This window comes from Chroicocephalus ridibundus, chromosome 1 (assembly GCF_963924245.1).
Source record: "Chroicocephalus ridibundus chromosome 1, bChrRid1.1, whole genome shotgun sequence".
In the NCBI taxonomy this organism is placed as follows: domain Eukaryota; kingdom Metazoa; phylum Chordata; class Aves; order Charadriiformes; family Laridae; genus Chroicocephalus; species Chroicocephalus ridibundus.
Genome location: NC_086284.1, coordinates 190,972,022 through 190,985,323, shown reverse-complemented (window position 1 = coordinate 190,985,323; position 13,302 = coordinate 190,972,022). Strand labels below are relative to the sequence as shown.

Sequence of the window (13,302 nt, the reverse complement as noted above, 5' to 3'; positions counted from 1 at the left end):
CTAGATTAAGGGTAATTGAGGACAAGATCAGAGAGATGAGGAAGCTTTCATTTCTTCAGGGACTGTTGCTGTAGCATGGATTTTTATTTACAGTCTCCTGCCAGAAAAATCTATTGATGATTGGTGTTGGTTTCTAGTAGACCACAGACTGCTCTGATAGCTGCAATTGCAATGAGGGATGTGACAAATCCACGTGTTTGAGATGCACTCAGTGCCAAATACTAGAGTTGTTTCTCCCTGGCTAACAAGTACGGATGTGTGTCAGAGCGAGACAGGAGCTTGAAAGCAGTTACAGTAGCTACAAGATGAGTGGGAGAGATGAGAATTTAATACTGTCATTAAAAAGCAGCTGACAGCTTGGAGAAGAACAGAGAAACAACACTGCGAGTGTCATGTTTTTAGTCTTACGAAGCTTTTTCTTTCATTGTTTAACAGCATTTACAGAAAGATATTTGGGATATTTTAGGGTTTCTTTCCTTACAACTTGTTCTGCGCTTACTTTTATCATTCTTTTTTAGCTATATTGAAGTCATCTTTGTAACAACTACTTGTGATATCCAGAGGAGATAATTACAACTGCAGCTGGGAATTAACAGCAGGAGTGATAAACTCTTAAGGCCAAACCTCACAGTTTTCATATGAATGACTTGACAGTAACAGATCAGGAAGAGAAAAATCAAGAAATAAAAAGAAGGTGATGTAAAACATAGGTGTAAAGCAAAGCACTCCTAATAGCAGGAATAGAATTGGTGGGCAAATCCAAGTAGAGTGACACCAAGAAAGATTCCTTGATCCTAGTTCTTCACTCTGTTGTAGACTATGAAGTAGGCATCACAGAAGGGACTATCATTCATTCTGGAAAAGGAGACTACAGTGCAAGTTGTCGACTTCGGTGACTTTTTTTGTACAATTGTCCAGAAGAGATAAGAAAGCACTGGATGAGAAAGAAAACTCCGAGTAAAAGAGAAGATGCTGGACATACTCCATAGTGTCAGCTGCCATTGCGCCATTGTGATGGGAGTAGCCAGTTTATTTATTGATAATAGAGGTGGCTTCTTAATGTATGTACTAGTAGAAGGTTATGACTACTAAAATTACAAAGCTACCCACCAGTCTCTTATATGATCGCACTTTTGGGTGTCAGTTGACACAACCATGTAAAGTCAGAGTGAGGAAGCGGTGGCTCCTGCTTTCACCTTCTGAGATACTGCTGCATTTAAAAAACATGAAGGTCCAGACCAGATTTCACCTGGCCCTTCTCCAATAGTGGCCAACAGCAACTATAGGAAAGAGTACAAGAACGTGTAGTATTTCCCCACATCACTTTATAAAAACACTTGGCCTTCACCCAGAAACTGCCAGCAAATACTGAGTACAGCATGCTAGCATTGCTATGAGATGTGTATTACCCGACTGAGTCCTCTAAACCCATTTCCCATGTAAGACGATACGACACCCACTTCCAGTCAATACCAATTTGGACTGAATATGGCATGTTATGAAAGGGTTTGTTTTTATTCAAGTTTGGTTTTTTACAAAAGGAGTAGTAAGTCAATCTATTTAGATGCACAGAAGAGGAAACCACCAAACTCCGTGGCAGAACTGCATTTATTTATAAGTTATGGAATCGGAAGTTATCCTTAAATATAAGTAGTACAGAAGCAAACACAAAACTTGTTCCAAAGAAACAGGAGACCAACTAAGTGAACAAGGTCACTGTGTCCAGTTCTGGGCTCCCCAGTTCAAGAGAGACAGGGAACTACTGGAGAGAGTCCAGCGTAGGGCAACAAAGGTGACTGAGGGATTGGAGCGTCTCCCTTTTGAGGAAAGGCTGAAAGAGCTGGGACTCTTTAGCCTGGAGAACAGAAGGCTGAGGGGAGACCTTATTAATGTTTACAAGTATGTAAAGGGTGGGTTTAAGGAGGACGGAGCCAGACTCTTTTCAGTGGTTCCCAGTAACAGGACGAGGGGTAACGGGCACAAGCTGGAACATGGGAAGTTCCGATCAAATATGAGAAAAAACTTCTTTACAGTGAGGGTGACAGAGCACTGGAACAGGCTGCCCAGGGAGGTTGTGGAGTCACCTTCTCCAGAGACTTTCAAGACCTGCCTGGATGCAGTCCTGAGTAATGTGCTCTAGACAATCCTGCTTTAGCAGGGGAGTTGGACTAGATGATCTCTAGAGGTCCCTTCCAACTCTGAAATTCCGTGATTCCATGATGCGGTGATTCCGTGAATAGAAATCACTATTTTCTGTGATCATTCACTTACATTTAAAGTAAAACTAAGCCCTTAGCCCTGCAATTTACAATGCACAGAGAATCTGGAACTCTTGCCCAAAATTGTTGACAACCCGTTGTTTATTATAAATTATATGGGCTTAGTTTTCAAAATCTATATTCGCATAGAACAGGATAAAACATTATTTTCTAATATTTTTCATTCAGATAGCTTTTCCAGTGCTCCTGTGACCACACCAGAATGTTTAAGTAACCTGTGTGCCATATGTGAATATATCTGAGTAAATGAATACACTGAATTTCATTACAAAGATTTATTCTCCAGGGACTTTCATCTCAGGATGGGTAAAGAGGTAATCATGAAGATCAGGAGGCTGTGTGAAGAGGTATCTCCTCTTAATTCCCGATTGATTTAGATGCTTTAATATCATATTGTTCATTTTCTTAAGCTCTTCTATGTTCTTCTTTTCAGATAGTAGCCTGCTCGTTATTTGGTCCATCTTGTTTCTAGTTTGAACTTGAAAAGGAAAATGTACCGCATTAAATTGGCAACATTTAAGTCAAGAACGTAACTACCCTCTCTTGCATTCCTACAGGAGTTTGTAGGGAATTATGATGAGTTAAAATATTAAACGGGAAAACAACTGCAGTGCCTAATGATAAGAAGTTACGCATCTGGTTGAGTTACCTGCTCACTACATTGTTTAATAGCCTGTTTTCTGTTTTATTCAGTTTAGTGCATTGTAATAAAATCAAATATGTCTCAGACAAATTTTGCAGCTTTCAGGAATGCATCCGTTCCATTAGTGTCCACAGGAAAATGTCTTATTTAGGGGCTCCAAGATGCTATTTCTGGGCAGTAGGCACCTGTATTTTTGTAAAAGTACAATTACTAAAACACACAGCAGACTACACTGCACTTGATTTCCTAAAGCATTTAAATTAAAGGAAAATTCTTGCAAATATTGGCATTTAGAGGCCAGTTTCCTCTGGAACACCAATATGCAGTATCCGTCATGTACACTTCTGGAGCTATTTTTATTTTGGCCTTCTGAACAAAATTTACCCATGGGTTTTGAAGTTTAAGTCTAATAGTGCCAATGCTAAATTAATATATGTCTGTGGCTTGCAAGCATGATCTGAGATTGTTTGTAACATAATCTGAAACACGTCTGGAGATCAGTGACAAAAAACACAGACCTCCTGAGCCCATGCAAACTGCTTTAATCCCTGTAAGTAGCCTTTTCACTAATACTTTACCGTCTTTCCACTAGAGGGGCACATTACTCATTTTTCTATATCAGGGCTCTACTTTTAGCAGCTCCCCATTAAATAAATCTGGAATTCAAGTATGAGATATTTTAATTAAGAGTTTACAGTCATGCCACTTAAAATTTCCTTTGCGCTCTTCACTTGTCTGATATTCTGTCCTGTGAGCGCTTGTGAGCAAATTCAGTCAAGGATTGGGATTTCCTGTTCATAGAGGAAACTGAGGATTTTTGCTATGCTCCAGTGAATTCCCTACTATAGGATAAAAGAAATCTTGATTTCACAGAGATTCCAATTCATTCAAAATGGACTTGTAAATTAAAATAATGCACCTCGTACTCTGTTCAATACCGTTAGTCCAGAAAACCCCAAAATGGCAAGGGTTCCATAAGCCGAGGTCACCTGTAGTCATGTGCTTAGCTAAACGGAACAGTAATTATGTCTACAGACTGAATGCTACGTGACAAGCTTGATATATCTTATCTGGGTTTTTGTGTCTTATGTTTGAGATTGTCTTAGTCCTAAACCAATTTCTAGTCCGTAGCTGTCTGTCAACCTTCAGCTCATTCTTCAGGTAGCCTGATTTAAGTGTTAGTCTGGGTATGATTCCATTTTCAGTGGAATGGCCCCAATACTGAGTTTTGTCTGGAAAGGAATGGAAGGCACGTTGTCAAAGTATCTCACTGCCATACAGTCATCTTTAATTTAATTCCCAGTCAGCATTTTTAGTGACATGGTATAACCCTGCTGAGCTAAATTCTTGACAGCTGTCGATGCTCACAAAACCTTTGCACTAAGAACAAAATTGTGCCTTGCATCTCAGAGAGTAGAGGCCTGTGCATTTACACCCATGGCCAAGAGCCACTGCCCATAACCAGGCAAAGCTTTGACCATGCAAATGCAGCAGTAGCGCGTTATAAGCTAGCATCACGCATTTCAGCAAAGCTCTTCTTCCAATTGACCCTACATTTTTAAGAACCACGGGTTTACTTACTTATTAAGAATATTACGAATGAAACAAGTGCCAAGCTGATGATCAAAGTAAGAATGAAGGTGATGAAGAACAAACGCTGGTTTCTTATGTTGCTCCCTGCCGTGTTTTCTCCAGTATCACCAGTGTTCTCTTCCTCATCTGTTGCGAGATGACAGATCACTTGATGATAAAGTTTGTTAAGGTTGGTTAGGATAAACATGACAAAATGCTTCTGGCTTCATGAAATGATGCGGAATGCGTCATAATTTTGGCCAACAGATTTTATTTCCTGGGATATTGCGTGCGAAGGGAAGAAACCAAATTTATGAGCTCAGCTTGAATTTGAAAATATGAAAACTAATACATCTGTTATAGCTGTTGGGACATATTCAACAAAGATGTTTCTGCTGTTGAAATACACTGTTTTGTTGAAGTTGACCTGTTTTACAGTTCAGAGTTTTACAGCTCAGTTTTACATGTACAAAGGTGGCAATGAAGTTTTCATCGGAAGGCTTTCTAAGGGCCTGAATGGACTCAACCTTTTCAAAAGAGAAGAGGGAAAAAGTCATATTGAAAACCTGGGTACAGATGCATCCTACACATTGGTGCTCTAGATTTGCATCTTTTTCTGCTTGGCGATAGAAGTGTTCCGGGAGTGATTAATTTCCCAAATTAAGCATCTCAGTTAAGCTTCTGAAGTTTGTTGGGTAGGATTAATATAGTTCTTGGGTTTTTTACTTAAAACAAGTGTTTTTAATATTCTCCTTCTTCTTTAGGTTTTGTTGGTTTCATTCCAGTGAAAAAATGAGGTACATATCCTCCCAAGTTTTCAAAAATGGAATAGACTTTCACATGGACTGCATATGTCGTCCTTCAAGCATATGAAGAATGAGAGGAAAAAAGGACAAGCAGTTGCTCTGCTGCCCTCGAATCCGGGCAGCAAGCCAGCTTATTGCTTTTTAGGGACTGTGTTGCATACAGGGAAAGTCAGTAGTTGCTCTCATAGAAACAGGTGCGATCAAATGAGATGTGGCAATAAACCCTAAAGATAACAGGTAAAGTCAAGTGAACACCATGAGGAAATCCGTGTCAATATAAAAAATGTTCATACTTGAGCCATATTTTTTTAATCCCAAATTTGTGTACTACTTTATTTACTAAGGTTTGAGTTTATTTTTGGGGGGAGCAGGGAGCTAACATAACTTCATTTTGGTGTCAGTCTCATACATGCTAAAATCACATGCAAATTACTGTAATTTCTCTTCCTACAGTTGCTGCCTTGCCATTCTAAAAGGGAGAGTAGCGTGTGCATCTGTGAAAAATATATTTCTAGATCGTGTTCTTGTTTTAGCTGGTAGAAATCTCTGAGGTGTTTGCAACTGAGCCTGTAGTGATAAAGCTGAGGGAAGGCGGTGTATGCCATTACAGCACTTTACTAATGAACCAACCTGGGGCTGAGCAATTCACTGAGCTCGTAGGAGATCTCTGGGAGTATCTCTGCTTTTCTTCATTGCATTTAACACACTCTTGCCTGCGGGTTAGCTGAAACCTTTTAATAATTGGGGTTTGGGCGTTTTATTTTTACTCCCTTAGCATTCATAACAAATGCATCATATACTAAGTGCCTGCACCAATACTGCTTTCTAATCAGAATAATAAGGGTGGGGAGGGCCTGCTATTGCTGTCTCTCAAGCACACTAAGCTATCAATGGAGGACTCGGAAGTGGTCTGTGCTTGCTCTGCCTAATGAATGCTTCTTACTCTTTCAGCTGGATGAACCTGCCAGACTGCAGGGTTGTGAGGAATCAGCGAACACAGATTCCTGCCAAGCTGCAAACAATAGGACCATTTCATCCTCTAAACCATAAAGAAATTGCTGCATGGCTGCTACCAAAGCAATCAAAAGGTATATACATTTTAAATAGCTTGTAACATGGTTGCTGTGTGTTTAATTATGCCAGGTCATATTAAGCTACTGAGCAGGAGGGTTGCTGTGTATTGCAACACTTTTGAAACATCATTTTTTAAACCAAATTGGACATCTGCCATACTGTCAATAGACATTCACAAGGGTTTAGTATTTATCAAAATTTGGAAAATACTCCACAGATCTCACTAATTTTCTGGCAAGAAAACCAGAATTTTATGCTGCTGAATAGGGCAGCTAAGGACTGTGAAAAAAATCATTTTATGGATCTAAATGATTGGATAAGATAGCTACAGAATCTCCAAGTTTTTTAAAAAAAAATAAAAAATATATATGTCAAAAGGAATAATCCTAGAAGGAGCCAAAGCACTTTACAAATTGATACATAAAATACATATTAGGCTACCTTTATTAACTGCTGAAATGTAGGGAGGAGCATGCATGGGATTATTCCACAGAACCCTATATGATCCCACCAAACCCTGTGTATTTACCTGGAAAGTAAATGATACTGTCCAATGAAAATTACAAAAGAAAGCAAGACAGCCACACTGCAAAGAGTTTCTTTGACGTTAAAACCAATTTATCCCATTGTTTCCTTTTGCACTTGTAGAAGTAACAATATCAGGATAATCTACATAAGAAAATTAAGTAGCTGGTGTCTAACATCTTCCTGTTAAATCTAGAAACCAGCACCACTCTAATTAGTTGCATAAGGAAGAGTCAGAGGACTCAGAAGTAATGAAAAGGCATTTAAATCCTATAACTAGAAGCATGATTAAGTTATGGCCATTTGAAACTCTTCTAATAGCTGTTGTTCTTCAGTCAAATTTGCCAGGGAAAAGGGAAATAAAAGCAGATTCAAATATTGTCGTGTGGAATCCTGCTAGAGAACTCCTGTTTTTGAGATGTTTTCAGGTCACAAAGAACTCAAGCATATTGTAGCTATCATTGGGTGAAAATATTCTTGTTGCCATGAGCAAATCAAAGATAAAAGCCCTATAAAACCAGAAGTGTGAGAGCCCATATCTGAAACTGTAAAAGAGTCTGCGAATTAAAATGCTTAAAAGTCTCATGGGATATTTCCGATAACTGGTTTGAGTCCCTAGGAGATGGGTCTTAATAGAATGAACAGAAATTCTCTGGTGTTTCTGTTGCCACATGTGAATTTCAGTGCTTTTGAAGAGTTATGGTGCTATTTATGCAGTAGGTGTATATTGAGCATTACTGGAGAAATTATGCTGCAAGGGATCACCTCATGGATCCCAGTGGAAATGGAAGATAGGTTCAGGCTTGACAGTGAATCCCTAGCCAAATGCAGGGATTTCTAAGAACCTAATACCTGAAATATTCAACAGGAGCAGTTAAACCATTAATCTGAGCTGTCTAAATCAGACCATTTTCAATCTTTTCCTTATATTTTACAGTACGGAGCTTGACATGACATATTGGCCTATTGGGCTGTTGACATCAGTGCAACACAATGTGGTCAGTCTTTTCAAATGCCATACATAACTCTTTTGATGGCCTATTGTATGTATAGGAAACCACAAAGCATCATAATACGTACCTAGTGCATGTTGGGATCCATCTGGACAAACATTTAGTTTGTTTAGGTTGTTTAAGGAATCAACTACATAAAGTTTTCCTTCTTCATGAGTATCGGGCAGGTTAATTTCCAAGGAAGGCCTCTCCATTGTATCTAAAAGAAATAACAATTAAAAAGGTAAATTAAAACAGGGATGTGCAAAATAACTGGTAAGAGTTGGTGTCATGATCTAAGGAAATGCTGAGCAGCCTTAATTGCCCTTCAAATAAAGGGATTTGAAGGACTAGCACACCTACCAGTTCTTGAAGGCAAGGGTAGTGCAGTACACAGCACTTCTTTATTCTTGGAGACCTTTGATGAGTACAAAATTTCATTTCTACATTGTGTTTGTGCATATATGTATGTATACCTACGTAAGTGTTTGTATACTTATGTATGTGTGTGGGTGGGGAGGGGAGGAATCAGAGAAGGAGAAAATCTATTTGACTGGCTCCAGCATTCATTTGAATGTTAGCAATTTAGTTCATAGAATCATAGAATCATAGGGTTGGAAGAGACCTCTGGAGATCATCTGGTCCAACCCCCTGCCAGAGCAGAGTCACCTAGAGCAGGTTGCACAGGAACGTGTCCAGGCGGGTTTTGAATGTCTCCAGAGTTGGAGACTCCACCACCTCTCTGGGCAGCCTGTTCCAGTGCTCTGCCACCCTCAAAGTAAAGAAGTTCTTCCTCATGTTGAGATGGAACTTCCTATGCTCAAGTTTGTGCCTATTACCTCTTGTCCTGTCCCCGGGCACCACTGAAAAGAGCCTGGCCCCATCCTCCTGACACCCACCCTTTAAGTATTTATAAGTGTTGATAAGATTCCCCCACAGCCGTCTTTTTTCCAGACTGAAGAGACCCAAATCCCTCAGCCTTTCTTCATAAGAGAGTTCCAGTCCCTTAATCATCTTGGTAGCTCTCTGCTGCACCCTCTCCAGCAGTTCCCTGTCCTTCTTGAACCGGGGAGCCCAGAACTGGACACAGCACTCCAGATGTGGCCTCACCAAGGCAGAGTAGAGGGGGAGGATGACCTCCCTCGACCTGCTGGCCACACTCTCTTGATGCAGCCCAGGATGCCATTGGCCTTTTTGGCCACAAGGGCACATTGCTGACTCATGGTCATCCTGTTGTCCACCAGGACTCCCAGGTCTCTTTCAGCTGAGCTGCTCTCCAGCAGGTCAGCCCCCAACCTGTCCTGGTGCATGGGGTTATTCCTCCCCAGGTGCAGCACCCTACACTTGCCCTTATTGAATTTCATAAGGTTCCTCTTTGCCCAACTCTCCAGCCTGTCCAGGTCTCTCTGTATGGTGGCACAGCCTTCCGGTGTGTCAGCCACCCCCCCCAGCTTTGTGTCATCAGCAAACTTGCTGAGGGTGCACTCTATCCCCTCATCCAGGTCATTGATGAATATATTGAAGAGGACTGGACCCAGCGCTGACCCCTGGGGAACACCACTCGTCACTGACCTCCAACTAGACTCTGTGCCCCCAATCACTACCCTCTGAGCTCTGTTGTATAACCCTTTTGTATATAGTTGTATAACCCTTTTGGTTTGGTCGGTACTTGGTAAGATGAAGGGTGATATCCTGACCACAGTGAAAGCCAAACCTTCACTTACACCACCAGGAAGAATGTCATTCATGTTCTCTGCTTTCATCACTGAATAATTCCTTCAGAAATAAGACAGAGAAAGCAGGTACGGATGTAGGAGATAAGCAGCAAGAATATGGGTATGCTTATGCACATCACTGTGAAGTTCTTATTTGCAAAAAATTGAGCAAAAATTAGTCTTCTAATGGTTCTACTTCAGATGGATGCTAGTTTTGGACAAATTAAAACCTGAGGGCAAAGCTTTTCCTTCAGACTAGTACACCTTGCCTTAAAAAGTGCACTGGATGGGGCCCAGTCAGCAAAACCAACTTCTCTGCAGAGTCTGGGTGCCTGAATCATTGAATGATTGTTTATATAAATACAGTTACGAAGGAAGATTATATACAGAAAAGAAGCAATACCTAAGCAGGCTGCTCTGTGAATCACACATTATTCTTTAACAGTCTTATTGTTTTCTTTATGCTACCCTGATTCCAAAAATGTCTTCTAGAAACAAACTACAGTTCCAGCTCTAAGGAGATGCAGGTGCTCTAATTAGGCATCTTAGACTACTCTGGACACTGAAAACTCCCTCTGCAATTATTGAAGAAAAATATGTACCTCCAGGTAATATTCCTCTTGCTCTGGGATAGGTCCTTTCAACCTCACAATTGCAGTGGAAAGGTACCTTTCCCTTGCTAGTGAATGTAAGGGGGGAGCTCACAGAGATTAGTTTAGACTTGGAGTCGAATACATCTTACCCATTTAGTATTTTATCAAAGCTCTGAAGTTCAATTTTACCTGCCAGACATAACTCGCCACTTCATGGGATGTAAACCCCCTGTTGATGGAGAGTGTTCAGCACCTAAGGATGATTTCTGAATCCTAGGTGGGTTGAATTGCCCTCTTGGCATGTCTCTCCCTCACTCCCTCTCCAAGCAATAGGGAACGCAGTGTGTGACCGGATTCCTAACCTGGCGCTTAAATTACAAACCTGAAGTTCGAGGAATACAGGTCTGAGTGTTCACAGAAAAGACCCATTCTTTCCCTCATCAAACCAAATGCAGAAGGTTGTCATAATTCCCCTAAATCTGAGCACACAGCCAAATAAACATTCACTGAGCCTCAATAAGTCTGAAGACTACGTGCTTCAGTCGCTCCTGACGATGGGTCTCGTTCTCCTGATAGTGGGGATTGACTGGCTGGCATGTGTACTTTTATGTTTCTACTTAATAGACTCTAAGAAAATATTACAGCTTATTTCTGCCCTGTTCAGAATTGTTGCTACAAAATACAAAGATAAGGTAGAAAAGCTGGCATAGTAGTGGTTACCCTTACCTAGCGTGGGATTGTTAGGTGTGCAGCTGTGATTTCGGGACAGACAGCCGTGTCCACTTCCCTTCCCCTAGGCTGTCACACGGTGCCAGGCAGCACGGTCTGCGAGCCACGTCCCCACCAGCGCTGGCTCTGCGATCGCTACGGACCCCCGCGTCTCAACAACGGCCTGCTAAAAGTTACCACCTCGGCCACAGAGGCTTTTGGTTATTTTTAGCTTCTGAAGAGTTTTCTCTTGGGTATTTCGGTTAGTACCTCCCTGCAACTTCAGGGAAGACTCTTCGTAACAACTTGGTCTGTAATAAATGTGAGTACCTTTGATTCATTAATATTATGAATTATATGTTTCTGCATTCATTATTAATTATTTAAAACTGATTTCCTCACTGTGCATGTAACCCCAGTGAAGATAACCATTATTAATTCAACAAAGTCATTCGTTGATTCCATTACATTTGTTTGATTCCATTGACATGCCAAAGGAGAGAGGATACAGACATCAGCGTCACTAGCCAAAAGTATTGATTATTTTCCCAACAAACTAAACATCAGGGTTTTTGGAGTCACTCTATCTTGTACTTTAACCTTGCTTAAAGACTTTTTTCCCCATGCGACTTTTAAATTTCTCCTGAAGTAGTTGTGGTAAAATTAGAACTTGGTGTGAGAACACACCAAAAATTCTTCCCAGGAAAAAAAAAAAAAAAGAAAACAATCAAGTCTAAAAGGAAATAAAAAGCAGGCGAATGAAATGTTACTTACAACATAACCGGGTTCAGGTGGCGTGCCAATATGGAAGAAATCAGACAGTGAAAATCACCCGAAGAAAACGCCTCTCTACTTTTAGACCCCTAGAAACCTGTCAACTCCTGCAGGGCCCATGAAGGCAGCTATGAAACAGACTGTCCCTCAGTCTATATTTAGAGTTCATCTCGGCTAAGTATACTGACTTCACAATATCGATCCGTTTAAAAAGAAATCAGCACATACGCAGCTCTTTCTGGGGGATTCCAAACATATTGGAATCATGATGATGATAATACCCTAGAATGGAGAATGACGTTTGTTACTGGTGATCAATATTTCACCAACCTTTTGGCTTACGATGCCTTTTTAGAACTCACTTGCTACGCAGAAGAGTCATATCTACAGCGCTGTAGCTGTGAGTAACCAGTTTGCTATGCAGGAGTCGTATCTACAGTATTGCAGTCATGAGTGCTTTAAAGGCATAGACTAGAAAAAAACAGGGTATTTTCCTCCTCCCACACACCATACAAATTCAAGTGGGACGGTATTATGGGATGGATTAATTTGTCCAGTATCCTTAGTTGTTTAAAAAATAAGTTCAGATAAACTCTTTGTGAGCATGGATAGTTGCTCTTTTACAGACAGTTTTGATGACTAGTTTTTTCTTGCAGAATGTGATGTTACAGCCCACTGATGCTTACATGAAGGGACCGTGGCTCAAAAAACCAAACCCTTTCCAAAGCCATTCTGTACGTATAAAATTTTCGGCCCCTTTAAACTGACAATAAATGTATTTTCCTTTCAGGAAACAGCAGAGAGGATACATCTTCTGACTCGTAGTTTCCCACCCCAAGCTGACAAGCGCTGCTGCTGCTCAGTCTGGGCAGTAATGCAGACGTAATAAGTGTGCTCCCTTTCTGCAGGGGTCTCCTAGAAGTCCTCCCTTCAAACAAGGATGTGCAAGCCAGAAAAAAAAAAAAGTCTCACCTCCATCCCCGAAAGATTCCTGACACCATCCTCATCAGAAGATGAGGACCTAGGGCCCTCCAGTTCTAAGCTTGAGAAGGTCTGCAAACCCATCACATCTCTGTAGGGCAGCAAAACAACCCATCTCCCCTCCGCCGTGGAAGTCGTACTGGTCTCTGTGGTCAGCAGCTACAGTGCAATGGGGGAGAAGGACAACCACATGCTTCGCCACCTGCCAGGAGCTCCTGCAGAAAGCAATCTTGCAAAATACTGGCAGGCCAGGAAGCTATCAGAAGTGCTGCTTTACACTAGGTAAAGGTGGCAAATGTGACCCCCCCAGAAGCCACGGGAGAGAGGGGCTGGCTTGTGGGAACAGCTCAGCTCACTGGGGGCACGGTCTTGGGCTGGGCAAACAGCGGCAGCCAGCTTCATCTAGGTCAGGGATCAGAGGTTTCTTTACTTGTGTGACAAAAACATCAGTAATAGCAAAAATTGCAGTTGAAGGCCATGGTATAGTCTAAGTAATCGGTGTCATAAGCCAAACAAGTTCTTACATAATGTATTACTTGAGGAAAAAAAAGCAAATTAGAAGGTACAACTCATTATCATGTATGGATTTTCTGGAATAGGTTCTGCTATAATCTGAAACTACCAGAGCAACACCCACCAA

General features: G+C 41.2%; 1 protein-coding gene across 3 annotated transcripts; it reads right to left on the bottom strand.

Annotated features, from left to right (window-relative positions):
• Positions 1–1,504: 1,504 nt before the first annotated feature.
• On the bottom strand, positions 1,505–12,787 carry LSMEM1 (leucine rich single-pass membrane protein 1). 3 transcript variants are annotated; one of them, XM_063323191.1, is made up of 4 exons: positions 12,654–12,787; positions 7,980–8,111; positions 4,504–4,662; positions 1,505–2,757 (listed from the first exon to the last, which is right to left on the bottom strand). In XM_063323191.1, the coding sequence occupies exons 2-4, from the start codon at positions 8,104–8,106 to the stop codon at positions 2,555–2,557; spliced, it is 489 nt and encodes a 162-aa protein (XP_063179261.1). In that variant the 5' UTR covers positions 8,107–8,111; positions 12,654–12,787; the 3' UTR covers positions 1,505–2,554. The 3 variants fall into 3 exon arrangements, with proteins under 3 accessions (XP_063179261.1, XP_063179259.1, XP_063179260.1); XM_063323189.1 differs by lacking the exon at positions 12,654–12,787 and adding an exon at positions 11,682–11,963; XM_063323190.1 differs by lacking the exon at positions 12,654–12,787 and adding an exon at positions 10,926–11,210.
• Between the last annotated feature and the right edge of the window lie 515 nt (positions 12,788–13,302).

Excerpts from the sequence above, each read along its gene's own strand:
- LSMEM1 (XM_063323191.1), bottom strand. The coding sequence starts at position 8,106 with ATGGAGAGGCCTTCCTTGGAAATTAACCTGCCCGATACTCATGAAGAA. Across the intron at positions 4,663-7,979 it reads TGGATCCCAACATGCACTAG|TGATCTGTCATCTCGCAACA; the intron begins GTACGTATTATG and ends TTTATCATCAAG. Across the intron at positions 2,758-4,503 it reads ATTCGTAATATTCTTAATAA|TTCAAACTAGAAACAAGATG; the intron begins GTAAGTAAACCC and ends TTCCTTTTCAAG.